This window comes from Phlebotomus papatasi, chromosome 2 (genome assembly GCF_024763615.1).
Source record: "Phlebotomus papatasi isolate M1 chromosome 2, Ppap_2.1, whole genome shotgun sequence".
NCBI classification, from domain to species: Eukaryota; Metazoa; Arthropoda; class Insecta; order Diptera; family Psychodidae; genus Phlebotomus; species Phlebotomus papatasi.
Genome location: NC_077223.1, coordinates 111,024,505 through 111,051,256, shown reverse-complemented (window position 1 = coordinate 111,051,256; position 26,752 = coordinate 111,024,505). Strand labels below are relative to the sequence as shown.

General features: G+C 33.8%; 2 protein-coding genes across 3 annotated transcripts in view; one reads left to right on the top strand and one right to left on the bottom strand.

Annotated features, from left to right (window-relative positions):
* Positions 1–14,564, top strand: part of LOC129800855 (mediator of RNA polymerase II transcription subunit 13) — a 73,560-nt gene extending 58,996 nt beyond the window's left edge. For both annotated transcript variants that reach the window (XM_055845557.1, XM_055845556.1), the window contains 5 exons: positions 44–2,292; positions 4,691–5,536; positions 5,608–5,746; positions 5,843–5,997; positions 8,429–14,564. In XM_055845557.1, coding sequence (XP_055701532.1) covers positions 44–2,292; positions 4,691–5,536; positions 5,608–5,746; positions 5,843–5,997; positions 8,429–8,809 — 3,770 coding nt within the window. In that variant the 3' untranslated portion in view covers positions 8,810–14,564. The remainder of the gene's footprint in view (positions 1–43; positions 2,293–4,690; positions 5,537–5,607; positions 5,747–5,842; positions 5,998–8,428) is intronic.
* Positions 14,565–15,864: 1,300 nt separating this feature from the next.
* On the bottom strand, positions 15,865–24,965 carry LOC129800856 (cysteine dioxygenase type 1). Its single transcript, XM_055845558.1, has 5 exons — positions 24,341–24,965; positions 19,551–19,892; positions 17,505–17,809; positions 17,342–17,436; positions 15,865–16,095 (listed from the first exon to the last, which is right to left on the bottom strand). Exons 2-5 carry the CDS (start codon positions 19,799–19,801, stop codon positions 15,997–15,999), a joined length of 750 nt encoding a protein of 249 aa, XP_055701533.1. The 5' UTR covers positions 19,802–19,892; positions 24,341–24,965; the 3' UTR covers positions 15,865–15,996.
* Between the last annotated feature and the right edge of the window lie 1,787 nt (positions 24,966–26,752).

Here is a 26,752-nt window from a genome sequence, read left to right as displayed (position 1 = left end):
AATTAGTTTTAATTAATCATTGCTAAACCTGTTCAACAACCAGGTATGTCACCCATATCACCAGCCACAGGACAATTTCCCACCGTTGGCAGTCCAATGCATGGTCTTCAGCATCCATTCAGACGTACACCAATCCCACCGCCACCGCCATATGAACTGGCCATTGCTAGTCCTGCCACATCCACCAGTAGCTATCTCAATAAGCAGTTCAATTCGGAGGATCCGGCAACGCCATCCATGGGACCAAGGGGAACACCAGAAGCCAATGCTCTCCTGGTCAATGTTCTGCTGTACGATACCCTGCTCAATGTTTTCCGTGATCACAATTTTGACAGTTGTACGATATGTGTGTGCAATGCGGGAAAGAAGTGTGTTGGGAATATCCGGGGATCGGACAGTGGAGTGTATTTAGCCCTTCCGGGAACATCATTTGCCTCCATGACATCAGCTCTGGGCAATAGTAGTGTTTACAGTGGTGGTGGAAATAGTGGATTTGGTCTTGATTCTCCAGCTGCCATGACGGGCGGTGGGGGCAGTGGTGGTGGTGGTGGAGGAGGGAATGGACATCAGAATGGGTACTTCGATGAGGATCCCATTAAGTGTCAGTGTGGATTTAGTGCAGTGATGAATAGGAGATTGGCACATCGGGCAGGATTGTTCTATGAAGATGAAATGGAAATTACAGGGATGGCTGAAGATCCGAGTTGTCACAAGAAACGTTCCCTCCTCACGATAATCCTTGGTCAGTCGAGTGGTGTTGATGATGGGGGTCCGGGAGTGAATGCAGTTGGTGGTGAGATGGGTAAGGAAGTGATGGTGAAGCAAGAAGCCAAATCCAATGATGGAGGAGGCCCAGGAGGAGGAGGAGGAGGAGGAAATGGTGGGAATTCAAGTGGAAATTCAAGTAACTGTGATAATATGCCGCTGATACTGATGGATTTGCTCCGGGAACAGTGTGCAGTAGTACAAAGTTCATCAAATTCCATACAGCGTGCAATAAAGTGTTTCCGGGGTCTTGTAGCAACGTCCACAGTATCCAATATGACAACATCACCAAGTAGCATAACGATAAATGTCCTAGACTACAGTGATGCTCAGGATGTGATTAGTTTGGCCCTTGAACAGGGTCGAATAGCATTTGAGACGAATATTCTGTGTAAGATGGAAATGGATAGTCACTATTCAAATTCACGTCTTGCCATGATATCTCAACCGCCCAATAAGACCAGTCTGAGTGTGCACAAGTGGCCGTATGTGAGGGCCAGTGGTCCGAGAAGCAATCAGGATATTGTGAGGATAATGAAGTCAATGCAACCACTCCTTCAGGATGCCTTCCATAAAAAATGCACCACACGTCTCTGGGATGCTCCGTATACGGTACAGGGACCACTGACCTGGCGACAGTTTCATCGTCTGGCCGGACGTGGAACTGGTCAGTGTGAACCTCAGCCAATTCCTTCGGTTGTCGTTGGTCATGAGAAAGATTGGCTCTCTGTTGCACCCTATGCCATTCACTACTGGGACAAGCTACTTCTCGAGCCATATTCCTATGCTCGAGATGTGGCGTATGTTGTCATTACGCCCGACAACGACGCCGTAGTGACGCGCGTGAAGACCTACTTCAAAGAACTCAGCACAACCTACGAAATGTGCAAATTGGGCAGGCATACACCGATCAAAGGCTGGGAAGGACTCCTTCGAGTTGGGAAAAATGTGAAAAATCTATCAGCCCTTCCTGGTCTCACACCAAATGCCAGTATCAATGACACAATAGATGAATGGTTTACATTGCTTGGTGATAGCAAAATGAGTGAAAATTTGAAATTCTATGCTCAAGCATGTCAAGTGCAATTGGTGCCGTATCTCAATAAAGTGCTATCGGATAAGAGTTTACTGGATCCACCAGAAGGTGCTAGTAGTAGTTCAATTGGAAGTGGAAATCTCAGTAAGGATCGTTCACTGCCAAGTCCAATGCCACCACCAAATACCCCTGAATCATCACAGACATCAGATAAGGCACCGAGTACACCAAAATCTGACAATGATTGTGAAAATCAACGTGAATCTCTCAATGCATCAAGTTCAACACCGACAAATCATTCGGATCCATTGGGATCATCTGAGGATGATGAGATCAATCCACCTTGTATTGTTGTGTATATCGTTGAACCCTTCACATGCCTATCGGATACATCAGATAGGCAGAGATTGGCTGTGCTGGCGCTCCTTAGGTGCTACTCAAACATTCTATCATCCGTGCCAGAAGGCATCAGGAGTAACATTCAATTCCAGGTAATTGCTATTTTGATTTATTTATTTGTAAACATTGTAAGTTATTTAGGAGATGACCTGCTTATACAATCGATTGGTGTGTGTTCCTAACTGTTGCGATCTCTTCGCACTACGTCCTAAGGGAGATTTTCAGGTTTCGCGCGCACTCTGGCTTCGAACACTTCATATTTCAGGTGTGATTCCTTCTAATCACACCTATTGTAATTCTCGGATTTTCTAAAAGTGCTCCGATCGAGCTGAAATTCACAGGGTATATATTTTGAACATCCCTGATGCCGAAAATTATAATCCAGCAATTTCAGATCCGGCCGGCCGTCCGTAGTACGCTATATCTCTGGTTTGGAAAGAGATATCTTCATTTTTTTTTTAAATTTATATTTCTGTGCTATTAGTTTTTTGAAAAACCGGTTAAAAATCACGTTTTGTAGTTTATCTCGGAATCTAAGCATACGATTTTGAAAATTTTATGTTTATTTTGTAGTCCAGAAAATTTAGACCAATTTAAAATAAAAATTAATTTTCGCGGGTTTTCGCGGAGCGTGTATTTTTCGCGAATTTTCCCTGGGCGCATATTTTTCGTGGGTAATGAATAACTTCGCGGATTCTCACGGGTCGCGGACAGAGGTTCTAAACAGATGTAAAGTTTTAGGCCTCTATCTCTCATAGTTTCCGAGATAATCGACTTTAAAGATTTTCAGACACTTTTATGCATTTCTCATCCAATTTTTTTCATTTTCAATTGAAATTTTGCACATATCAAGCCTGAAAGAAGCTCTAAATGGATGTAAAGTTTTAGGCCTCTATCTCTTATAGTTTCCGAGATAATCGACTTTAAAGATTTTCAGACACTTTTATGCGTTTCTCATCCAATTTTCTTCATTTTCAAGTGAAATTTTGCACATATCAAGCCTGAAAGAGGCTCTAAACAGATGTGAAGTTGAGGCCTCTATCTCTTATAGTTTCCGAGATATTCGACTTTAAAGATTTTCAAACACTTTTATGCATTTCTCATCCAATTTTCTTCATTTTCAAGTGAAATTTTGCACATATCAAGCCTGAAAGAGGCTCAAAATGGATGTAAAGTTTGAGGCCTCTATCTCTCATAGTTTCCATGATAATCGAATTTAAAGATTTTCAGACACTTTTATGAATTTCTCATACAATTCTTTTCATTTTCAAGTGAAATTTTGCACATATCAAGCCTGAAAGAGACTCTAAATGGATGTAAAGTTTGAGGCCTCTATCTCTCATAGTTTCCGAGATAATCCACTTTAAAGATTTTCAGACACTTTCATGCATTTCTTGCATTTTCCTCCATGCTTCATACATTTTAAGAATTATTAAACGAAATTTGCATTATTTATGTATAAATATCGTTCGGGTTTGCCACAATCCAAATTTGCAATGAAGGAATCGTACCTCTATATCTATAAGCTGATTTAGGGTTATCACTGGCTTTCCCATATTCTTTTACTGAGTCTCTTCGATCCCGAGGCGCTCCAAGGCAAGGTCTCCTCACAATGGCTTGCATAGATTTTCTGGGGAATCTTTCTTCATTTATGCATTGAATATGACCATACCGTCGAAGTTGTGATCTCTCAACCCGAAAAAGCAACTCCTCGTCTCTTAACTCTTTGCGAACGGTTCCGTTCCTCACTCGATCTCGACGAGTGATTCCCTTAACAGCCCGGAGGTACCTCATCGCGGAAGCTTGCACTCGTTATCTTATATTTTCGATCATCTTCATCATTTTCAACCGCTTATCCCTATTGGAATCGCGGAACATACGTCGACACGAGAAGAAAGATCTGGAAATCAACTCAAATTTGTAGACATTCCACCGTATCAAAACGGTTCCAAAAGAAAACTCTAACAAAATTGTAACTATATTTCGTAGCAAAACTGTAAAGAAAACTTTTTGGAACAAACAAATATCTGCTCTAGGTATAAATTGATTCCAAAAAAAAAAATTGTTCCAATATTTTGGTCAGTGTTCAAAAGTTTTTACCGTGTACATACAACTTGGAAGCCTTTCTTTTTCTCTCCAATTATTCAGCTATTTTTGATCATTATTGATCCTTCCCATGAGTCCATTGCCGTATTACCGTTGCTTCTATCCTCTGGAACAAAATCATTGCAGGTTCTTCTAGGGTTGCCTTCAAATTTCAAAATCGTTCAGAAGTCACTTCAGACGTTGAAACCTTTCAGTGAAATATGTACGGGAAGAAAAGTGAGCCTAGTCAAAAATGAGACTCCCAGGGCAAAAAGGGCCTATCCCTTATGCATTTCTCTATTAAGATAGCCCAAGCTCACTCTTGCTCTGAAGGAATCAATGGATGTAAATCAGTGGCATTTAAAGATGCTACTACACAAATATCCTACGTATTTTTTCTTACAGCTTATATCGCAGGAGAGCATCATGGAACTGGGACGAAGTCGTGATCAGCTTCGGTTTAGCGATGAGATGCGATGCTTAGCACTGAGTGTTTTCTCTCAGTGTCGACGATATCTCACGCATACGAGCAATGTGAAGAGTTTGACGGGTTTCGGAACAGCAGCCAATATGGAGCTTTTCCTTAAGAATAAAGATGAGAAGAATCGTGAACCGTATAAACTCTACACTCCGCCCTATATCCTGGCGGCACAGCATGAGAAGAGTGAGAATGCTGAGTTGTTTGGAACTGCAAGTATTGAGCAGCAGTCATCGGTGCTGTACTGCAGCTATTGTCTGTCAGAGGATCAGAGTTGGCTGTTGGCTGTGGCAACGGATGAACGAGGTGAATTGCTGGAGACGGTCACGATAAACATTGACATTCCCAATAGGAGACGACGAAAGAAGGCGTCAGCTCGTCGATTGGGACTGCAGAAATTGATGGATTTCATCTTGGGTGTGATATCACAGAGTGTTCAACCGTGGCGTCTTGTTGTTGGTCGTATTGGTCGGATAGGGCATGGTGAATTGAAGGGATGGAGTTGGTTGCTGAGCAAACAGAATCTCCTAAAGGCATCGAAGCAACTCAAAGACATTTGTAAACAGTGCTCTCTTCAGTATCCACATGCAGCTCCAAGTATCCTCAGTGCATGCCTCATCACTCTCGAACCAGATTCAACATTGCGCGTGATGCCAGATCAATTTACACCGGATGAACGATTCAGTCAGATCTCAATGCAAAATCCACTGGCAACACCTCAAGATGTCACGTGTACGCACATTCTCGTCTTTCCAACCAGTGCCATTGCTCAGGTAAGTCACAAATCCCCCTAGAAGTATTTTTGTTGCAAGGATCCTGAAATGTATCCTTCTGTTCTTGGCAGTCTTCACAAACAGCCTTCCAGGACATTCAGCACATCAATGATCTCGATGAAGAGTTCTTTCCAAGTCTCGATGATGATGATGGAATGGACGGAATGGAAGCTATGAATGGCCTTGGGGATATTTTCGATCAGTGGGACAGTGAGTTTGGGATTCTTTTCTACATTTTTTGTTTCCTGGCAGACAATGTACGAGCGTTGCTACATATTTGTTTGTTTGTTCTTGTCTTTTCCGCAGCTGAACCACAAATGCCTCCTGCAAGTCCTGAACGAGCCTCCAAATTGGGCAGTCCTGGTGGAATGGAGGACAATCGTAGTCGTCAGAGTCCAGGTCCCAGTGGTGGAAATTGCAGTCAAACGAGAAATCTCCATTCGTCACAGGACACAGAAGAGGTAATGTTTTGTTTTTATTATATATTTTTTTCTAATTTTCTAAAGAAGGGTAATATTTTAAAAATACAACAAAGTCCTAGCCAATATGATATTTCAATATTGAAAGATTTTCTTCTCTGCAAAGAAGTCAATCATGAGCATTTTTTTCATAATAAATCTTTCTAATTGACACAGAAGAAAATAGGCGACTTCCATAAGAAATTATAATTTTGCAAATACTTTAGGTATTATTAAATTTTTAAAACTTAATAAATTCTAAATCAGTTCGAATCTGTATAATTTCAAAGCTTGCGACTACGAAAATTTGCAGCCTTAGTCTATACTTCGGTCGAGATAGATTTGACTTGATGAAATTGTAATCAATCCAAATATTTGGCAAATGGAGAGGATATCTCCTCGAGACAATCCGTTTAGTTCTCGTACTATCTGCCTTAGTGAATATAAAGACAATTGCTTACTATCGAGCATCTGAAGAGATCGTCTGTTCTTTGTGACTGTCTATCGAATACTAATCCTAGAGCTGTGCGAGGATTGAGCAAAGCAAGCGGTGCTAGCCGGTTGTTACCAATATATACAGGATAACTTAAAAGATTGTCCCACGATGCGGTGCGGTGATTTTCTTCGAGCATAAGACTCCACATAAGAGAAAATCACCGTACTTACCTGGTACCAAAATACTTCTCAATTTTTCTTTTATGTTGGGCGCCAGATCCTACAAGGATCGTGCACCAGGTAAAACACTAATTTGGGGACAACAAATAATATATTTAACACTGAACACTTTACTACAATTTAATTACAAATTTAAATTAAATGACAATGCGGAACAATTTTACGAACGATGTTGCTGGGACGGTGGCTGCAGAGCAAGAGAAAGAATCTCTCCCTATCACTCGATATCAGAGGAATTATTTCCCCCACCACCGAGTGTCGATCAAGTGCATTTTTGGCGCTTAATTTTTTAGAACAACTTTGACCGATAGGGAGAATATGTAGCATGTCACGTTCATTTTCAAAAAATTAACGTAACACGGTGATTGTTACATCATTAAAGAGAACGATGCCACAAGAGGGTCGAATTTTAGCTTTGTGTGATGCAAGAACGACGAAAAAACTGCTGATTTAATTGGTAACAAAAAGTAATAGAAGTAAATCTACAGAAAATCGAAACTATTTACTGTGTACTCTTTCTTATTTTTGTATATTGCACAGTTTATAATAAAATTCACCTGAACAAATCTTAGAAAAGTCAAGTAAAAAATAGTTGTTGATTGGCAAAATATAAAAGGGTCAGCAGCAGTGTCCCTTCTAAAAGAATCGTGACCCAAAAGGATGTTCCCTAAGTATTTAGATGAATTCTGTAGCTCAATTAATGAAACCGATGCAGTAATACTTTGGAAATTTCATCAATTAAATCTTTTGAAAAAGATTAACAATTAAGCATATACTTCAGGAGAGAAAACCATAAAGAATTAACATTAAAGAACAGTCTGCCAAGAATGAGATGAATGTCATTCGAGACGCCAAACTGGCAGGAATGGAAATAAAAGATCAACATAACAAAATGAACAGTCTTAATTAAACCACGGCAAGGGAAGCATCGAACTCTGTGTCCCGGGCCTCAGTTACCGGATAATTACACTGAGAAAAAAACGAGGCTACGATTAACTTTTTTTCCTCATAACTTAAACACTTTTTAGGTGTAAAAATATATCAACATTTTTCAATGTTAATTTTACACCTTTTTAAGGGTGGAAATAACATGAAAAAGGGTAACTTTAACCCCTAATACACCTGAAAAGCATCATATTTACACCTATTTCGGATCAATACTGCAGGGTAAAATTAACATTTCCGGAATGTTATTTTGACTTTTTCGAATTTCTCTGCAGTGTAGTTATCGCAGGGCTACACGTATTTATGTCTTGAACACCCGGAAGATAAAACAAATCGGGGTTGGTTAATCCGTAAACGTTCAGAATAATCGCAGATAAGACGAAACGTAGACTCTCAATCTAGGTTACACCCGATATAAAACATGTTTAGGGTCAGACAGCGATTTTGGATCAATACTGCATTTCCGGAATGTTATTTTAACTTTTTCGGATTTCTCTCTCAGTGTAGGAATTGAGGGGAAGAGTCTATGTGTCGCATTACCTCCCATTCAGACCAAGATTAGGCTAACAAAATGCACAATTTCTAGAGTGTTGTCGGCAATTCGAAGGCCTTTCAACTTCTATCTATGAATATTTAATCGGTTCAGTAGAATCGGATCTATGATCACCTATGTACGAAAAACCGATAAAAAACGCTTTTGCTTAGATTACGAAGGCAAGAGCAAATATGAAACAAAAAATATTGCATAGAGAGTAATCAACCTCAGTTGATGGTTGATATTTGCTAAAATTTTGGTTGCTACTGGTTTGTGTAGGTGGGTCAGTTGCTGCAGCAACCTCTAGCGCTGGGTTATTTGGTGTCAACAGCGCCAACGGGGCGAATGCCTTCGTGGTTCTGGTCATCGTGTCCTCACATGGAGAATGTCTGTCCGGTCTTCCTGAAGACTGCCCTGCATCTTCATAGTCCAGCCATTCAGCAAAATACAGATGACTTGCTGCAGCAGAATCACTCTTCGGCCACTGATCATCCTCTGGACTCACAATTTACTGCCGATGTTTTGCGACATGTGCTCGAAGGATACAATGTCCTGTCGTGGCTGGCAATGGATGCCAATACACGCGACAGGCTTTCGTGTTTGCCAATTCATGTGCAAGTTTTAATGCAGCTCTATCATATGACGGCAGCTCTTGCGTAAGCATACCCCCCTCTCAGAAAAAAAAGTAACAAACGGACGGGAAAAGGAAGTAAAGGACAAAATACTCAAAATGTTTGCAAAGACGACTAACTTATTGAAATTAATTATCTCTGTTCAATTGGTATAAATCACAAAAAAAACTGAATGAGAAAGGATTAACTGAAAAAAAAAAAATCTGTGCATAGTTTTAATGTGTACGGAAGATAGTTTACTCGCAGGATAATTTGCCTAGGTACAGGAGTAAATGTCAAAGTTATTATTTTTTTTTATTAGTGGACATGTAAGAGCGAGTGAATTTATCGTGACAACGCGCGTAGAGTAAAAAAGAAAGGTGAGAAATCGTACCACAAGAGAAAAAAATATTAAATCCTGCAGAATATCATTTTTCTTTTAAAGATTTATTGTATTGAATAGTTGATTTACATCCACATAGGCCTCCTCTTTGGATTATCTGTGATATTAGATACTAATATATTTGAGTGAAAGTGGATAAAAGAAGGAAATTATGATAATTATATTATTAAAAAAAAAGTATAAAAGTAAATTATATAGTAATGACTTAGACATAAAAGAAAGGTATATAATCTATACATAAAAATAATTATTGAAAAAGAAAAAAATCGTTTCAAATATTAAATAACATAAGGATTGTAGCTGAATATTTAAAAGAAGAAAAAAAAACATTACTGTATTTATATGCAATTTCAAAGTAAATTATCAAATTATTTTTTTTTTAATTAGTAAAGATATTTAATAAAATCAACATATGCATAGTAGTTAATTGTATAACACTGAACTAAGGTCTTCTATGGAGGAAGAAAAAAAATTGTATGTATATGTATATATTCTAGTTTGTCTCCCGTTTTTATTCTCTAGAAAAAGAAAATTCTCAAAAAAAAAAAAAATGAAAGAGTTGAAGCAGGTCTGACGAAGAGAAATTATCCATTTGAATTTCTGGCACAACTGACATTGCTATTTTCAGTTTCTTCAATGCTTTGCACGGAGGAATATTTGACCTTGTAAATGACCTCTACCAAGAAATTTGACACAGTGGCATGTCCTTCAGAAAATATTATCTGGGAGGGGTTTAAAGAACGACAGTTATCCAAACAGAAAGATTCCCGAAAGCTAACTTATTCCCTCCGTTTTACTTCTCAATCTACAAAGCATCCAATAGTAACGATTTTACATATGACCACGCCCTGAAAGAAGCCACGCCCCTTTTAGTATTATTAATAAAATAAATTCTCTAATTTTTAAGGAGAAGTTCAAGTATAACGAGTACAAAAAGGAATTAAATGCAGGAAGGTCGGAGACGAATTAATATTTGGGGTGGGAAATTCATCTTACCCGAAGGTTATAGTACTGTAGTAGGAGGAGCATAAAAGGAGCACTTCATGTGATTTTGGGGGGATCTCTAGGCAAAGAAAACAATCATACAATCTTGAAAATTCTAAACACTGAGAAAAAAAAGACGGTGGGATTGACTTTTTTTCCTCATAACTTTAACACTTTTTAGGTGTAAAAATATATCAAAATTTTTTAGTGTTAATTTTACACCTTTTTAAGGGTAAAATTAACATTTCCGGAATGTTATTTTAACTTTTTCGGATTTATCTCAGTGAAGGAATCGTCCGATCTTTGGATCGCGTGATCTTGCAATCTCTCAGCAAGGAATAATGCAATCTTGCGATCTGTAACCAAAGTCGTCCGTTTATGCGATTTCTATGCAGTAATCATGCGATTTTACGATCTATTTGCAGGAAATCGTGCGAGCTTACAATCTTTAAAGAAAAAGTTGTCCTTTCATGCTATCTCTATGTGTAAATCGTGAAATTTTGCAATATGTGATCGAGAAATCGGATGATTTTGCTCTCTCCAAACAAGGTATCTTGCGATCCTACAACCTCTATTCAAAAAGTCGTCCGTTCATGCGATCTGTAAACATAAATCGTGTAAACTTGCGATTTTGAAGCAGGAAATCGTGCGATCTTGCGATTTCTAAACAAACAAACTTGCAATCATGCAATCTTTATGAAGAGTTCGTGCGATTTTGCGATCTATGAACAAGATTTCGTGAAATCTTGGTATACCTGTGCAAGAAATCGTGTAATCTTCCGAGATCTTGCGATAACTGTGATTTCAGTTCAAGAAACTTCGTTCTTGCGCAACAGCAAATCTTGCGATATTTGTGCAACGTATTTATGCCATTTTGCAATTTTCCTTTCGTATCTCGCTTGAATATCCATTTAATCATCCCTGTATGCAGATAAATAGAGAAAAAGACAAATAAAGTAAGGGAAAATTATAAATAATAAAACCTCTGTCCAAAGGAAACAAAATTTCCAGACTGGGATATGAAGAACTGGGATTAAATTAATTAGGAATCAAATTAGATAGGGTAAGTGTGCCAAATTCCGGCCAGCTTGCAATTCCGGCCACCTTTTTTGTTCCTCGAATTTTCATGAATTTTTAGTTTTTACATACTCCAGAGATTATACAATGCAAAAGAATAACAATAAATGTAGCTTTGACAAACGAGATGACGTGAAAAAGATTGGAAAAATTCCCGAAGGGCAAGAACTATGAGAATGAAGGTGGCCGAAATAGGGTACCAAAGCTATGTCTATATTTTTATTCATTTTAAAATGTATTAAGAATGATTTTAGAGTAAATAAAGACAGTAAACTCTTTACAAGGATCCAAGCAACACTCTTACAGAAGAAAGGATTAAAAAAATCAATTTTTATTTAAAATATTACATTTCAAAATTGAGACTTTGACGTTTGCATGCAACTATGCCGAAATTTGACACACTTACCCTAGTTTACTTTCGTTTACCTTCGCTTACTGGATAGATGATCAATCTAGTGTCCCTTGCGTACATTTAAAACTGGATAAGTGATACCCTACGAAGAAGGCGTGGCCAATTTTGGTAAGTCGGGCTTAAAGATTCTTCCTACGCACCAAATAGAGAATGTATCTACTTAGCTACGGTATTCATTTATCGATGACTGAAAAACTGAAATATAAAGTTTTTTGGAAGTATTTTCTGAAGAACATAGCTGAGACAAAATTTATGGGCGTGGCTTAGAAGGTCACGTACTACTCTAACGCAAAAAAAAAGAAACAAAAAATAGTGATGTAAGGTGAAGGAGCCCCAATTTTTCACAAAGAAAAACGACTCAAGATTATTGACTAGCACAAAATATATTTAAAGAAAAAATGAAGAAATTGGATGATTGTTATATTGTTTTTTTTTTATTTACTCAATTCTTTTAAAATGCAAATTTTTGGATGTTTGAATAATTTTTTTTTATTTAAAGAAAGGGAAAAAAATCTCAGTCGTTTGGTCTAATTGAGATGTTTTGTTTTATTTTTTTTAATGCTAGAGATGGGAATGAAATAAAAATTAGGATGAAGCTGACAAAATATTAAATGAAAAAAAGATGGTGAAGAAAAGAAAAGTACCCAAAGACTGACTTTGTGGACTCAAAAACCACGAGAATATTTCTTTTTTTGTCCAACTATACACTGGAGATTTATTTCTTTTCACAAAATAGGAATAATGTATAACAGAAAATTTTTAGAATGAAAAAAAAAACTTAGGTAAAGGTTTCAAAATCAACACTTGAGATGAACAAGGATAATTTTTAAAACAAAAAGTGTAATAACATTTTTATTTTTTTTATAATTGAAATTTAAATAAAGTTTTTTTTCTGCGATTTTTTTTGTATTGAAGATCTATTGCTTCGCTGAGATGAACAACTTTAAATGAAGAAAAAAAAATGGGAAAATTCCACTCAAGTCAATATTTACTTAACAAAAAAAAAATGAAGTTAAATTTAAAATATTAAAAGTAGGAAGAAAAAAACGGGGCCAAACAGAAAGCGTGGGGCGAAAATTTTTTACAACATTTCATACAAAAAAAACCTTCGTCTTCTAATTTCCACTATCACAACTTTGTTTTCCAAATGCTGAAACTAAAATGCCCTGCGATAGATTTTTCTCTTTTACAGAATAAATGTTTTTTGAATGAACCGTTTTTTACCAAACAATCCAACAATTTTTGTATGTTAAGCATTATTCAGATGTTGTTAAATATTTCGTATTGGAAAATATTTTAGGGGAATGGTATTCTCTGATTGGGCTGGAGCTTTGAGTGCTTTTGAAATCTTGCCGATTAGAAGACGGCAATGGACTCCAATATTCAATCCCAAGGCATTTTTTTTATTGCATGGGACTCAAATATTCAATCCCAAGACGTATACATGCGTTCGCGATATCTGATTGGCTAGAGCTTGACAGAAGTCAAAGCTTTATTCAACCAGAAAATGGAATAGGACTCAAATATTCAATCCCAAAGCATTTTTTTATTGCATGGGACTCAAATATTCAATCCCAAGACACTTTTATTGCATGGGACTCAAATATTCAATCTCAAGATATTTTTATCCATTCGCAATCTCTGACTGGCAGAAGCTCAAAACCTTTAAAAGTTTTAGCTAATTAGTGAACGCCATTCAAATAAAATATTTTCCAGAATAAAATATTCAATTACTTGTGAATAATGCTTTAATTGTAAAAAAAAAATATATTGAAGAAATTCTGCGCAGTTTTGGGATTTGTCTCAAAAATGAAAAATGAATTTCAAGCAAATTTTTGAACAAAATAATCTAAAAAAAATTTCAAAGTGAAATTGAGCAAAAAAATTAGTAGTATAAATTGTGTATTTAACAGTCACAACAATGACACTCACTAACGGATAACTTTATAAATAAATAAATAAAGAAAAATATGATAATGCAACTAAAATGAATTAATAATGTTAAAAAAATGAACAAAAACCAAATATTCACAAAAATCTGGACACAATATTAAATTATTAGCTATAAACTAAATTTTAGTATAAATGACGTTTGTACAGAAAGGGAAAGAGAGAAAATTTTGAAATGAAAAAAAATCAATTTTAATAATAAAATTACTAAAAGACGAATCATGAGTAATTAAAAAACATATTAAAAAAAAACTTGTAAATTATTTATTGAGAAGATTGAAAAACAAAGGAAAATGGAATATTGAGAGGAAGGAAAATTGTAGTTTTCAGTCAATTTATAGAGATTATTGTATATTTATTCATTCCCCATCCACAACCTTCCAATCAAACCCAGAAATATTGTCTCGGATTGATAAAAACAAAGAACAATGCGTTTTTGTGACATAACTGATGAAGAAGAAAAGATTGAAAATCACTCATTAGATGTAATAATCATAAATTAAAAGTATAAACAAAAGTTTTTAAGTGATTTTATTTTTAAATGAACAATTACAAAAAAAATGCGTCTAAATTAAATCTTGTATATAGTGAACATATTTTAAATTAAATTATATTAATTAAAAAAAAGGAAAAAATAAAAGCATATAACTTAAACAAATTATTGTATTAATTGACAAAAGTGAAAAAAAAGAAGAACATGAATTATTACTGTATTTGAGATGAAAAATTCTTAAGGATATATAATAAAAAAAACTCACTTCTAAATAACACACATTACACAACAAAGAAAACAAATAGTAATTTTAATTTAGTGGTTTAAAAAAAAAGAAAAATTTTTGGAAAAAGAGAAATATAAATAAATGTATAATTACTTGATGATTAAAACATGCAAAAGAACGGTCTTTTTAGAAAACAATACCAACTGTGTTGTCTGGAGTGATATAATTCCGAAAGGAGACTGATTATTCCATTTTTTTTTAACAAATTGGTTATGCACCTCTTAAGCCCTACTCCATTTTAAAAAAAATCGCCCCGTACTCAATTCAAAATTAGTTTTGAGTGTTGAAAATGTTATACATTTATATTATTCTAAAGAAAAAGATCATAAATGCACGCACTCCCTTTCAGCTTAAATCACTCTGGACCAAGTGTAATATACATATTAAAGAAGCATTATTAATTATTATTATTATTACGAGAAAAAAAATCTTTATTGATGAAACAGAGGGAAATGCGATAAAAGGGAAAAAGTGCGAGAAAGAAGTAAAGAAAATTATACTAATAGGCCAAAATTAAAGTTGTAATATATTGCAAGAAAGAAAATAACTGTAAATGTTAAGATTTCATTTTTAAAAAACCCAATAAATGGAAATCTATACTAAAAAATATAAATATTGTTGTTTTTACTATGCTAATAGCTCCATCACATGCGCAAACCAAAAAAGTTGCTCAATTTTTGCTCAAATCTGGCGAACACTAAGACCTCATAGAATGCCTCGAACTATCCCAACCCAACCCAAGCTTCGTAATGACTAAATTTTTCCTATGTTTCTCAATAAATGTAAAAATGAAGAAATGGATAATACTTTTCAATGCAATTAATTCGTAATTTTAACCTTTTTCACTTGTTTTTGTAATTTTTCGATTTCTTTTGCAATAGAACATTCCTATGGACATTTCGGCGTCTTCTATACGGGGGGATTTCGAAATGCACTCCACTGTGCTAAGTACCGGTGAGTCTCGGGAAGTTTCTCCTAGTGGTTCATGCCTGAGATAAATTTTATCCACCCTCTGTTACAAATTCTCCAAGTGTGCTCTAACTAAAATAGATAGTCTGGAAGACTTTCTATTTTATTTCGAAACGTTTCAAACGTCAATGACACAGTGTTTTACAATCAAAGAATTTGTTAAAAAGTTAAATTTAATTTCATAATTAATGTATTTGTTAAAGGCTACGTCTAGGCCTCGCCGTAAGTTAAGCCAAAGCCAGTAATTAATTATGTTTAACTTCGTGATTAGTTATATTAATTACAAATCTAGCACAGTTATTATAATCGCAATTAAAAAAATACGCTCACCTGGAATGTTTTGTACAAAATAGGTAAAAAAAAAAACAAAACCATTTGTAGGGAAGTTTAAACATATAAATTTAATTAAGATTGATTTATTATGAAAATGTTCTACTTACCCATTCCGTAGTATGTATTTTAAACTGCTATTATTCATAAAATTCCATTAAAATTCAACATGGAGGACAACAATTAAAAAATCAAAATGATTTTATTGTATACGATTTTATTAAATATTTACGTTTTCTTAACCAATTATTGTCACACAGTACCTTTACTCTTACACCTATGGAATTGTTTTTCTTTTAAACTAGTCAGAAAGTTAGAGATAGATCAATTTTCTATTTCTTACAACAGGAATCTCCATTTCCGGAATTTTCATCGTACTTACTCCAAAATGTGACGTTGCATGAAGTACGCTTTCCCGTGTTTTTATTGAACTGAAAGAAAGTAAAGTAATTTAGTCAACAAAAGCTAGCTTATTATCTTCTATCGAGCTTCAATATAATGATTTGTTTTAATTTGCAAAACAGTAGAAAGTGTGATTTAAAGCCGAAAATAAGTGAATTTTGAAGGCGATTTTGAGTTGAACGTATCGTTTTTCTCTTCTTATTTTTGAATATCGACAAATATCATATAATTGTTTGTAAAATTGAAAAAAAAAATCAGTAGTAATGCCCAACGCACAATAACTTTTGTTTTGTAAACATGTTTTTGACATTTCAGTGAGAGTGAGTGAGATCTAGATCTAGTCATCTCGCTCACTCTCACAGGAAATTTTGAAAACATATTTACAAACAAAATTTATTATGCGCTGAGCATAAAACGTAATGAAATTTTTATTATTCCTAAAAATAAAATATTAGAAAAAATTGCTCTCAATTTATTCACAAGTGAAAAAATAAAACTTAAATGTGTACACTGGTAAAAATAAAAGGATCATATTGATCAAATTTGATCCTTTTGCAAAGGATGGATCAAATTATCATGTTTTATTATGATAAATGTGTATTAAAAGTTCGAAATTTGATCCATCCTTTGCAAAAGGATCAAATATGGATCAATTTGTTCATTTTTTTTATCAGTGTAATGCAACAAGATATTAAATTTCTAACTAAGACATATTATTAGAAAATATATTCGAAATGAAATTGTACCATTCACTTAAAATTCTTTGTTCCCTTTCTTAGCAACAACACTGATTTTTAGTTAAAAATGTTGCCTTATTGAGGCTCTAGGTCTAGAGATTTATAAGGGAAGAGTACAAGCGATCGGCAGTGTTCCTCGGATCGTCAGGTTAATACCAAATTGTTACTCCAAATTAAATTATTTATTAAAAATCATTAGCTACTTTTTACCTTTTAACTCTCACAAGAATACAGTGCATTAAATCAGATTTAATTTATAAAACCAATTTTCCCTGAGACACTTGATTAAACTCCTGACGATCCGAGGTACAGAGTGCAAGTTTGCAATTACACATATTTTTTATTAATTTATTGTAAAAATTAAAAATTCAAAAGCACAGATATAGTTAAAAGGATCACTAATGTATCAATTAGCATACATAAAAATACCAAATAATGTTTTGTGGATTCTATTTTCAACTAAACATGAAGCATGTCTCTTAACATTCCGATCCGGGGTACTCTTCCCTTATCTGAATTTAATAAAAAAAATACTTACAATACTGCAACTGTTGAATGGTGGGCAGTACAAATGCAACGATATGGCTACATTTGAATTATTAGGATTCTCAACTCTATGCAATCCCAGAGTATCTGATAAGCAAATTATTTTATTTTTAAAAAGAAAATCTAATGATGCAATCATATCAACTATTACTCACCATTAATGTAACATACACCGTTGAATTCAAGAGTCTTTCGTGATATTTCCTTGAGTTCTTCCCCCTTGCTGAATCCACTTCCATTTTCATCCAAGATTCCAATATCAGCAGTTACTTCCTCGTCCAAATCCAGAAGTTTCTTTGTTGGCCAGGCATATCGCACCTCCTGAAGTTCTCCCATAAGCATTTTCATAAAACAATGGGAATCTGCATGATCGTGTATTGCAGAGCCATGTCCTTCGCCCCAGCACAGTATCATTAGATTGAATTTTCCATTTCCCGAATCCACCAAGTTGCGTGTGTACCTAGCCCAGAGAAGAGCAATCTTATTTATTCTGCCAATAACTCAAGAGTGGAAAACACTCCAATAAAATCAATCATATTCCTCTTCGCGGTCTCTTCAAATGATAATTCCTCTATCAATCCCACTCAACATTGATTACATGGCCTAATGAGAAAATTAAGTGGTTCAAGACGCGATGGTGGGTTCTAGGTACTCCAAGTGTGGCTTATCACATGGACGAGATGAGAAAATATAGCCAAAGAGGAAAAATCAGATGGAGTGAAATCTCCTTGACAATTATTCTCTTCCGCATTTTATACTTACTATCTCTTGCACTTTTTTTCATCATTAGCAAATTGCTCAAAGCATAATTATTGGGAGTTAATTAACTTCCAAGAGATACCTTATATGGAAAGATTGCGTTCAATGAACTCTGTAACGGATAAAAATGCAAATGATAAAGTTGAGAAGACTTCACGGAATACTCGAAATTGTGATTTCGATGCTATTGCCTTCGGCACACCGCTCAGTATAATTTCATGAAATCAAAATTCGCGTCTCTTTTTTTCTCAAAAGATTTGCATAAGTCTATAAGAGTTTTTCGATCTCAAAATTGGACTGAACTAAATTGAATTTAGAGTGATGTTCAAAAAAATAAGAAGAGTGCAAAAGAGTAGCATAGGGTAAGTGTGCCAAATTCCGGCCAGCTTGCAATTTCGGCCACCTTTTTTGTTCCTCGAATTTCCATGAACTTTTAGATTTTATGTACTCTAGAGATTATACAATTCAAAAGAATAACAAAAAATGTAGCTTCGACAAACGAGATGACGTGAAAAAGATATTGGAAGAATTCCCGAAGGGCAAGGAACTATGAGAATGAAGGTGGCCGAAATAGGGCACCAAAGTTATGCCTATATTTTTATTCATTTTAAAATGTATTAAGAATGATTTTAGAGTAAATAAAAACGATAAACTCTTTACAAGGTTCCAAGCAACACTTTTTCAGAAGAAAGAATAAAAAAATCAATTTTTATTTAAAATATTACATTTCAAACTTGAGACTATGACGCTTGCATGCAACTATGCCGAAATTTGGCACACTTACCCTAGGCGTATGCAAAGCTTTCAAAAAAGAAAGAGATGTAAATTTCAATTTCATGAATTTTCCTGACCTAAAAGGTGTAATTGAAAATGGCTGAGAATAAAATTTTCAGCATACAGAACTTATTTCTTATTAATGCAAAAAATTGCAAAAAAGATTTTAAAAAATCGCTGATATTTTGCTAAAAACTTAGCTAAATATTTGCTCAATTTATTTTTCAAATTTGCATAGTTGTATTGGAGGAACTACACCTGTATTGAGCCAATAGGGTAATTAAGGATGTTGAAAATAAATTAAATTGCATAAATTAATTTCGAAAATTGGAAATAAAGTTTTCTTTCTATTGTAACGGTGAAACATTTAAAAATCATTTTCGAAAATCAGATTTCGCTAATTTTATCAATAAATTATGGTTTTAGAAGTGCAGAAACGATGCAGAGGGAAATTATATTAAGTTTTTATTGTCTTATGGGGGTTCCTTTGACAAACTAAAATCAATATCTCACACGGAATACCTAGTCTCGGTAATAAATGGAAAACTTCGAAAAATCATTTTTGTTATATTTTAAAAGTTATAAAATTGCACAAAATTTACATTAAATTGATAAATTACATATCTGGCAATATCTCCGAGTTCGAGCAAAAAAAAATCTTTGGTTACCTGAATCTGTCGAATGAGGTAAACTTGATCCAATCCACGGGATTGGACTTATAGCTGAGCATCAAGTGATTAACATATTCAATATTAACATGATCCTTCTCAAATACACGATGCAATTCTGTCACTAAATCCGCCAGGGAATCGACACCCCTGGCATTCTTCAGGGGCCTCTCGATGCCACGGAATGTCTTTGTCAATTCGCGGAGTCTTCTCTCGCGATTGATGTTGTTCAGTTCAGCCAATGTCGACATTTGATCACTTCTCTACTATCTGCACTTGTTGACACTCCAATGGTAGAAAGATCAATGATTTCTGGGGGATTCTTCTCTCTAGCTGGGGGCTCTGGAAAAGCCGAAATTCCATGTAAAATTTAAAAATAAACGATATTGCGTACAATGGAAGGGGCATTGCTGCATAGAAGAAAAGTAAACATGATGCTGATGGGGTGAAAGATCACGCAAATTAATTCAGCAACAATTTCGTTGCTTGAATCAGCAGTTGTATACAGCAAAAAAAATGCTATTTATTTTGATGAACACAGACAATCTTATGGTAGCTGATATTCTTTTTAGGCAACTTTAGGATACTTGCAACTCAAAATTGGCTGTGTGTTGAATTTTGAACCCAAAGAATTCCATAGTTCATTTATTTGAACATATCCCTGATTTGTTTATTTTAAATTAGTTTGTATGAAGACTACCTACAGCTCATACAGAAAAAATCTAATCAAATTGGATAATAAAATCTCCGACATGTCTTTTAGATCCGAACATTTCATGAAATCAAAATTCACCATACTCTTTCCCACTCAAAATTAGATTGAATGAAATTGAATTTGTTGTGATGTTCAAAAGAAGAAGAAGAGTACGAAAGAAAGAGATAGCCATATAAAGATTTGAGAAAGAAAGGATTGTGAAATTTGATTTCATGAAAGTTTTCTGATGTAAAAATTGTGTCAAAGGCTTTATTATTTAATTTGATGAGTTGATATTTTTTCTCTGTATATAGTCTGTGCTTTTTGAAAAGTTCTGGATATGTCTATCCTACTCTTTCATACTCTTTTTTTAACGTCACAACAAATTCAATTTATCCAATTTTGAGTGCGAAAAAAAGGGGTGGACATATAGAAAACGTTTGCGAGACAAAGAAATGTGAATTTCGATTTAATATTTTTTTTTCTTCAAAGAGAAAAAGGAAGATATATTCTAGTCAAAATTGACAGCATACAACTTCGAACACACAAGTATGAGCGGAATGTAATTAAACTTTATAAAGGTTGTAAAGGTTTCAAACTCACACTAAAATATTACCGAAAATCGAAAAATTTTCTAACTATTTAACTTTGAAATTTCAGAAATGATTTCTTTTATTTCGATTCATATTCTAAAAATTTATTTTATTTAATGGATAATGGATTTCATGGATTTTCATGCATCCGATGATCGGATTTTGATAATATAGAGCTGAAGTTATGTGTACAGGGTAAGTGTACCAAATTTCGGCATATTTGGATGCAAGCGCCAAAGTCTTATGTTTGAAATGTAATATTTTTAATAAAAATTGAATTTATTTGTTACTTTTTTATAAGGAGTGTTCCTTGGAACCTTGTAGGCAGTCTATCGTCTTTATTTTCTCTAAATTCACTCTTAATACATTCTAAAATGCATAAAAATGTAGACATTATATTTGTGGCCTATTTCGGCCACCTTGATTTTCACAGTTCCTTGCCCTTCTGGAATTCATCTAATGTCTTTTTTAGATCATCTTGTTCGTCGAAGCAACATTTTTTGTTATTTTTTTTATTGTATTATATGTAGAGTGTGCAAAAACTAATAATTCAATAAAATTCGAGGAACAAAAAATGTGGCCGAAATTACAAGCTGGCCGGAATTTGGCACACTTACCCTATACGGATTTATTTTTGAATAAGCATAGGGGAAACCGGAGCAACATTGAATACGAGTTAGCACCGAACACGCCGTCTTTTTTTTTAAATAAAATATTAGACTTCAGAGGACGAGACTTGTATGAATTCATAGATACACAGATAAATAGATTTTCCCTATTTATGATCATAATGTTCAAAGATATAGGAACTTTTTTATGTCGAAATAGGGCAAATAGCCATAGAGCTCTTCAATATTCAGGTGACAGCTGTCAAATACAAGAGAATGTCAAAAATTTCCTCTTCTCGCATAGGTTTTTTTTATCCTTTTCCGTTCCAAACGCCTGAATATAGAGGAACTCAGTGTATATTATCTGAATCCTCTGGCTCTAGCAATATCTTACATTAAAGTCATGATGTATGATAACGATGATGTATGAATGTCAAAACGTATTCCTGAGCTTTGTCTGACGAGGTAGCGCTTCACTTCACAACAGACTGCAGTAGCTGAGATTGTGCATAATCTCAGCTAAAGCATAAAGAAATTGACCAATTGCTGATTCAAGTGGCGAATTATCACCTCTCAGCAGCTTCTCAAATTGAGCTCATCAAATCTCTTTTTTTCTGTATCAGGGAGAGGTGAGGAGAGAGAATTGGTAGGAAGTGTGACCTTTCTAGGAGGCAAACTCTCATCGTGATCCCCGGAGATCAGTTTTGGGGTGATTACTCGTGACTTCTAGGAGGCTTGCTTGTTGCCTCAGCAACACTCATTTTTTTTTATTGCGATATTGAAAAGTCAGTTTTAGATTAGGGAGTTTCTCTCGTGTGTTGTTGAGACGCTTTCAGGAACAAAAAAATCAATAATATTTACCATTACGAATTCTATGCTGGAAATAACGACACACTCCTAATTTTTCTAGAAAGCACGAGGCAGCAGTTTTATCGCCTTACTTAACTAAATCCAACCGAGGGATTTTTCTTTAATTTGGCGCCAATAAAAATGATCTTATTAATATTTTCCAGAGCCAATTCAAAAGGTTATCCAAAATGTTGAGGATTTTTATGACGCATGTGTAAAAATTTCCACAAAAATTACTCTTGCTTAGACACAAAGATTTATGTATGCAAGACCTAATGTACTGCTACATTTACTGCTAATTCGCTTATATAAGGGCAGATTTGTAAACAACTGAGTGTTTTAAAGTGATTCTTTTTTGTTAGATGATTCTGTTTGTGTTACTGAAAGAGTTGTTATGAGAATTTCATTTATCACCTTAATTAATTTCCTTTAATAAATCCGACCTATTTATGGCATATTTTAATAACTTGTCTGAAGTCACGCATTTCTTGAAAAATTAAGTCAGGTTCTCTAAAGTCATGGGAAAAATAAGAAGTGTTCAAAGCTAGAGTGTGTGCAAAGTAAGAAAGTCTTTCCCTATGCGATGATTCCTTTTTACAAATTCATGGTCAATAACTTCATTTCAGTATTCAAAAGATTCAAAAAGGCTAGTTGAAGAAAACTATCAATATTAATAAGAAAATTTAATTACAGTAGACTCTCGCTCAATCGGCTCTTCTTCAATCGAGCACAAAATTTTGTTAACGATTTTAACGTTTGATTTTAAAGCAAATTTGTTCAAATTCGCTGTATTTCCCCTTGTTTTATCGCGATTCTTTAAATGTAAGCGCTTTTTATGGAAAAATGCCCAAATCTCTCGATAATTTGGATAAAATTTTGCCCCATATGCCCGATTGAGAGAGAGCCTACTGTACAAAAGACCAACAAATATTTTCAAATTAAAATTAAAACCCCTCAATGGAATTATTTTAGTTGTATATTAACAAATTTCACACTGTTGATCACTTTTTTGAAGATTCCACTAACTTAATTAAACTACTCATTAGCATTATAATTTATAATTTGAAAGTAGTCTCGATCTTTTCATATTTCATTCAAAAATTCATTGTACTGCTTTTATTGACATAATAATAGTAATAAATAATAGTGATTTATTATTACTCCAAACAAGAAATTTTGTAATTGAGAAATAATCATTTTGCCAGTAAATAAAGAGGAAATTTTTATTTGATTAAATTACTGATAATTTAATTTATTTATTTGATTTTTTATTTATACATACATACATTTGACTTTTGAGACACAAATCTCTTGAAAGCAAATTTAGAAAATTTTTAATACATATTTTTATATATTGTATCGGGTTGTTTTTTAAAACAAATTAAATGAACTGTAGTTTAATGACTTGTATTGAGTTTGTTAATCTTAAAAAAAATATAATTGATTAATTACATTTTAATTTAGTCAAATAAAAATTACTTCTTTATTTTCTGCAAAAATCATTATTTTCACTACTTTCAAAATTATTTCTGTAGGAAATTTAGTAATGTAAGATTAATTTTTATTTTATAAATGTTTTAAAGTCCTCTCGCGTTTTACCGAAACTTCACTATCATTTTTATATTTTTTCAATAAATTAAAGACATATTTTTTAAGTTATTAATCTACTTTAATTTTTATTTTATAGAAAAACATGTATTAAATATTAAGTAGTTTTAAACAGCTTTAATATTAAATAGATTTTTACTAAAAATAATAAACATATTAAAAGAAAAAAAACAAGTCAGTTAAAAACCAAAGGACTTAGAAATCTTGAAAAAAATAAAGTACACTGAATTTCAAAATTTATTTACTGACTCAGCCCTTAAGTTTTCTTTAAACTAAATAGTAACATTTTTAGTCAGGATTGTTTTCGAGGGTTGTAATTAAAAATTTTGTATAACAATTAACTTTTTTTAAATTGCGTACAATTATTGCTTCACTCTCCCCTAATGTTAATGCAGAAGGGAAAAAGAGCTGCTAATAAGGAGGATAATTAACACTCACCTTTCTTCTTTATGACTTTGAGGTCACTTTCGAGCAGTAATCTTTTCTTTTCAACTTTATCTCAATTTCTCAATTTTTTTCCAATGATTCCCAAAGGAAATAACAAAATGAACTTATCTGATTTCTCACTTTTATTGCGAATTAACTATTCAAAAACACTTTATTTGAAATATTGAGATGTAATATTTGCGATTGATTTTAAACTTGGAAGTTATCTTTGCTGATGAGTAGCCGATCACTTTTGGTCGATTCGAAGCACAAAATTGAACTGCCACCAAAGGCAGAAAATTGCTAAGATTGAAACTTTCGTTTCCCATCTCACCAACACTTAGATAATGCCCAAGTCTTATTTACCATTTGAATGTAGTGGCTTGTTTTGCAAAATATCGCTAAATACATAATGTATGAAAGAAAAATACAAGAGATCCATATCAAAGTTGGTCTTCAAGTACTCTAACTTGTCCACAATATTTTTTGGACACAAGGACGAAATAATAACTCAAATTCGTCAGGGATACTCCAATACTTTATCACATTTCTTTCTTCTATCCCTCTATTTCCTTATCACACTTTATCTGGGATGGAGTTGAAATTTTTACTAATGCATTTCTTATGATGGTACGATACTGCACTACGAGCTAGAGAACAAAATATTGCAGTCTAGTGAAGACAATGCTTATCATCATAGTATGAATACATACAATATCGATGTTTATTTTCCAAAAAACTCGTGATTTTAAATTGGGTTTTGCGTTGTTTTTGTTGCTCGAACTTTGAGAAGAAAGCAAAATAGACAAAATGTTATCCCTCTTCTTTGCACGCCTTTTTGGGGACACTTGAAAATGTCTTCAACGATTTTCTCTAATTTCGGTTAGGGTAAGTGTGCCAAATTTCGGCATAGTTGCATGCAAGCGCCAAAGTCTCAAGTTTGAAATGTAATATCTTTAATAGAAATTAATTTTTTTATTACTTCTTTTTAAGGAGTGTTGCTTAGAACCTTGTTGACAGTTTATCGTCTTTATTTACTCCAAAATCATACTTAGTAGTTTTAAAATAAATAAAAATGTAGACATAGCTTTGGTGCCCTATTTCGGCCACCTTCATTCTCATATTTCCTTGCCCTTCAGGAATTCTTCCAATGCCTTTTTCACGTCATCTCGTTTGTCGAAGCTACATTTTTTGTTATTCTTATGCATTGTATAACCTCTAGAGTACGTAAAATCTAAAAGTTCATGGAAATTCGAGGAACAAAAAAGGTGGCCGAAATTGCAAGCTGGCCGGAATTTGGCACACTTACCCTACGTTTTAAAAATTGTCCAAACGGATAATTCATCGTACTCCAATGGAGTTGAACATGTCTTATGATTTTTTTCAAGATTGAAGCTTAAAATACTCTATACACAGCATATTTCTTAACCGATTCAGACAATTGTGGATTTAATTGAAAGGTCTTTGAATTGTGGATTGATATAATTTCGCTTTAATCTGTTACGAATATCTTATGAATCACTAATTTTTATCCGAAATTCGATGGTCTTACTTCCCAAATAACAAAATGAAGTCGTCAGCATGACATTATTTTATCATCTGTTTTATACTAATTCAAATCACAAAAAAAACAATTTCAATACAGTCGTTATGAATTTAGATTTATTGAAAAATAAACTATTTTTTTTCTAGAACTGTAAATCTTTAGATATTTTGGAAAAGAGCATTTAGGGACTGTTCTTTGAGGAAATTCTGCTATTTGCTCCATTTGTTCCCCGATTTTGGCGACTTCAGATAAAGGTTTAAAAATGTTCTTTAAGCTTTTTTTGGGAAAATTGCGCTTAAATTTGAAAATGTCCCAAAAATGTTGTAAGACAAAATACGCAACGACTTTTCTTGAAAAGTCTACAAAAATATTGTTTTATTGAATCTGATTTGGATAATTTTAGGTAAAGATATCAAATTGATTTGAAAATACTCTTTTGTGCCTCAAAATCTTTTTTGCAACATTTCTTTAAAGAAATCGAAAAATTCAGTTCTAAACCAATTTTGATTATTTTAAATTTGAACTTTAAACAGATGTAAAAAAAGCTTCAGAGATTCATTAAAAGCCCTTCTATATGGCAACATCCTAAAATCCCTAAAATCTGCACAAAAATCTATTTGAATTTTCCAAGTTTTTTGGTTTTCTGAAAAGCTCTTAACAAAAAACTTTTACAAATGACTAACACATAATCAAACACAAGTTATGTGTTTGATTTTTTGGGTTGCGTTGCACCAAATTCACCGACGGTCACCGGAAGGACCTTCAGAAAAATTATGTCAGGTAAAAATAACGTAATATTGCGGTAAAAGAGTGGTTATAGCATTGGGCAACCCTAAATCGTTTAAATGTCAAAAGAATAATGTTTTCATTACTTAATT

Coding starts and splice junctions, on each gene's coding strand:
- LOC129800856 (XM_055845558.1), bottom strand. CDS start 19,801: ATGTCGACATTGGCTGAACTGAACAACATCAATCGCGAGAGAAGACTC. Junction 17,437..17,504: donor CGGTGTATGTTACATTAATG/GTGAGTAATAGT, acceptor TTTGCTTATCAG/ATACTCTGGGATTGCATAGA. Junction 16,096..17,341: donor CATTCAACAGTTGCAGTATT/GTAAGTATTTTT, acceptor ACTTTCTTTCAG/TTCAATAAAAACACGGGAAA.